At 13.9% G+C, this 2,024-nt stretch overlaps 1 protein-coding gene across 1 annotated transcript; it reads left to right on the top strand.

The window, feature by feature from the left end:
• Positions 1-1,572: 1,572 nt before the first annotated feature.
• PRSY57_1300100 (glycophorin binding protein) lies at positions 1,573-1,761 on the top strand (the record flags this gene model as incomplete). The annotated part of the gene is made up of 1 exon (XM_020115127.1): positions 1,573-1,761. A coding segment is annotated over one exon (189 nt), but the record flags the coding sequence as incomplete, so codon positions are not given.
• Positions 1,762-2,024: the final 263 nt, after the last annotated feature.

Below are 2,024 nucleotides of genomic sequence, written 5' to 3'. Positions count from 1 at the left end.
TAATATAAAAAAAAAAAAAAATTATTTTAAAAATTTTTTAAAAAATTTTAAAAATATTTTTAAATAAAATAAATTTTTTTTTTTTTTTTTTTTTTTTTTTTTGTTAATTACCTTAATATAATGTTTCTTTTCATTCTATAATATTTTCAATAAAAAAAAAAAGAAAAAAAGAAAAAAAAATTATCATTAGGATTCATATTTATTTATGAAAAACTTGAAAAAAAATAAAATATTCCAAAAAAAAAAGTACAATGAAGTGTAGTAATAATTATTTATGTAATAATATATATGCAAGTATTCTTTTTTTTCGTCATGCTTTAACAAGAAAAACACTTAAATTATAAATATTTTAATATTAAATTATATATATGTTTGTTTTATATTGTAATATAACACCCCCCCCCCTTTGTATTTGTTATTTTCGTATTTATTTATTATAATTTTTTTTTTTTTTTTTTGATTACTTCGTACTTATTTCATATTTTGTTTTTGTTTAAATATTAAGTTAGGATAAATATAATAAATAAAAAAACAATATGGTTTAACCAAAATATATAATATATGAAATTATTTCAATTAAAAATAAAAGAAAAAAATGATACCAATTGTAAAATATATGAAATATTATATTTTGTAATAAAATATACCAAGAAAAGATATAACTTAAATGATTTCATTAAAATAAGTACCCATATAATCTTATTTAATATCATAGAATTTATATATAATTAATTTTGTAAACATAATAAAAAAATGTAAAATTATTATATTTCTCTTTATATTTAATAATATTAAAAAATATAATATAATATAATATTTTATTTGATGAAATATATTTATGTGGTTTGATTTAAATTTCAACATTTATAGATATTATATATATATATATATATATATATATATATATTTATATATATATAATAATATATATTTATTTATATTTAATAATTTTTAACTTTGAATATTTAAAAAGAAAATATTCTTTTTTCATATTTTATAACGATTTATAATAAAAAACGAGATAGAAAAAGAAGAAATAAAAAAATATGTATTATAAGAGATATATTTCAAATGCATTTATTAATTTTTAGATTGAACAGAACAAAAATTTAAGTGAAATAATTAATTATCTTACAATTTATAGTCGTATATATATTACATATATTATTTTTAGCTGCTTCTAGTTTACATAAATATTTATATATATCATATATTCTATCAATCCATGATTAATTTAAATCATTGAAAAAAAATATATATAGTATCTATCTTTTATGAAAACATTTTAATTTAATTTATGTAAAAATAAAATAATAAAAAAAAAAAAAATAAGAGAAAGAAAAAAAAAATAATAATAATAATAATAAAAATAATATTATAATAAAAAAAAAAAAAAAAAAAAAATATGTATTTTTTTTTTTAATTTTTAAATATATATTTTAAAAAAAAATTAAATAAAAATAAAATATATGTATTTATATATTATATATATATATAATATTTGCATTTATAATTATTGTAGAAACAACAACATTAGAAATAATATTATATAATTATTTTCTTTACGTAAAAATGCGTCTTTCTAATCCAACTAACATTAAATCTACAGGAGATTCGAATTGTAAAAATTTCAGTTCGAAAAATTCCTCTAAATATTCTTTAATGGACGTCCAAAAAGAAAATGAAAAGAAATGTTCCTTAAGTGCCTTCCATTGCAAACAAATTGTATTAATTTTTGGAATAATATATGTGGCCTTATTGGTATGCTAAAATAAATAAAATATATAATTGAATTTTTTTTATTTTATTATAGAGTATATGTATCTTTATCAGAAATACGCAGATACAAATATAGATACATACATAGATAAATACATAAATAAATGCATAGATAAATACATAAATAATAAATACATAAATAAATATATAAATAAATACATAGATACATACATAGATACATACATAGATACATACATAGATACATACATAGATACATACATAGATACATACATAGATACATACAT

Source organism: Plasmodium reichenowi, chromosome 13 (genome assembly GCF_001601855.1).
Source record: "Plasmodium reichenowi strain SY57 chromosome 13, whole genome shotgun sequence".
NCBI classification, from domain to species: Eukaryota; Apicomplexa; class Aconoidasida; order Haemosporida; family Plasmodiidae; genus Plasmodium; species Plasmodium reichenowi.
The sequence above is the reverse complement of the archived record's forward strand: the minus strand, read 5'-3'. Positions and strand labels throughout refer to the sequence as shown.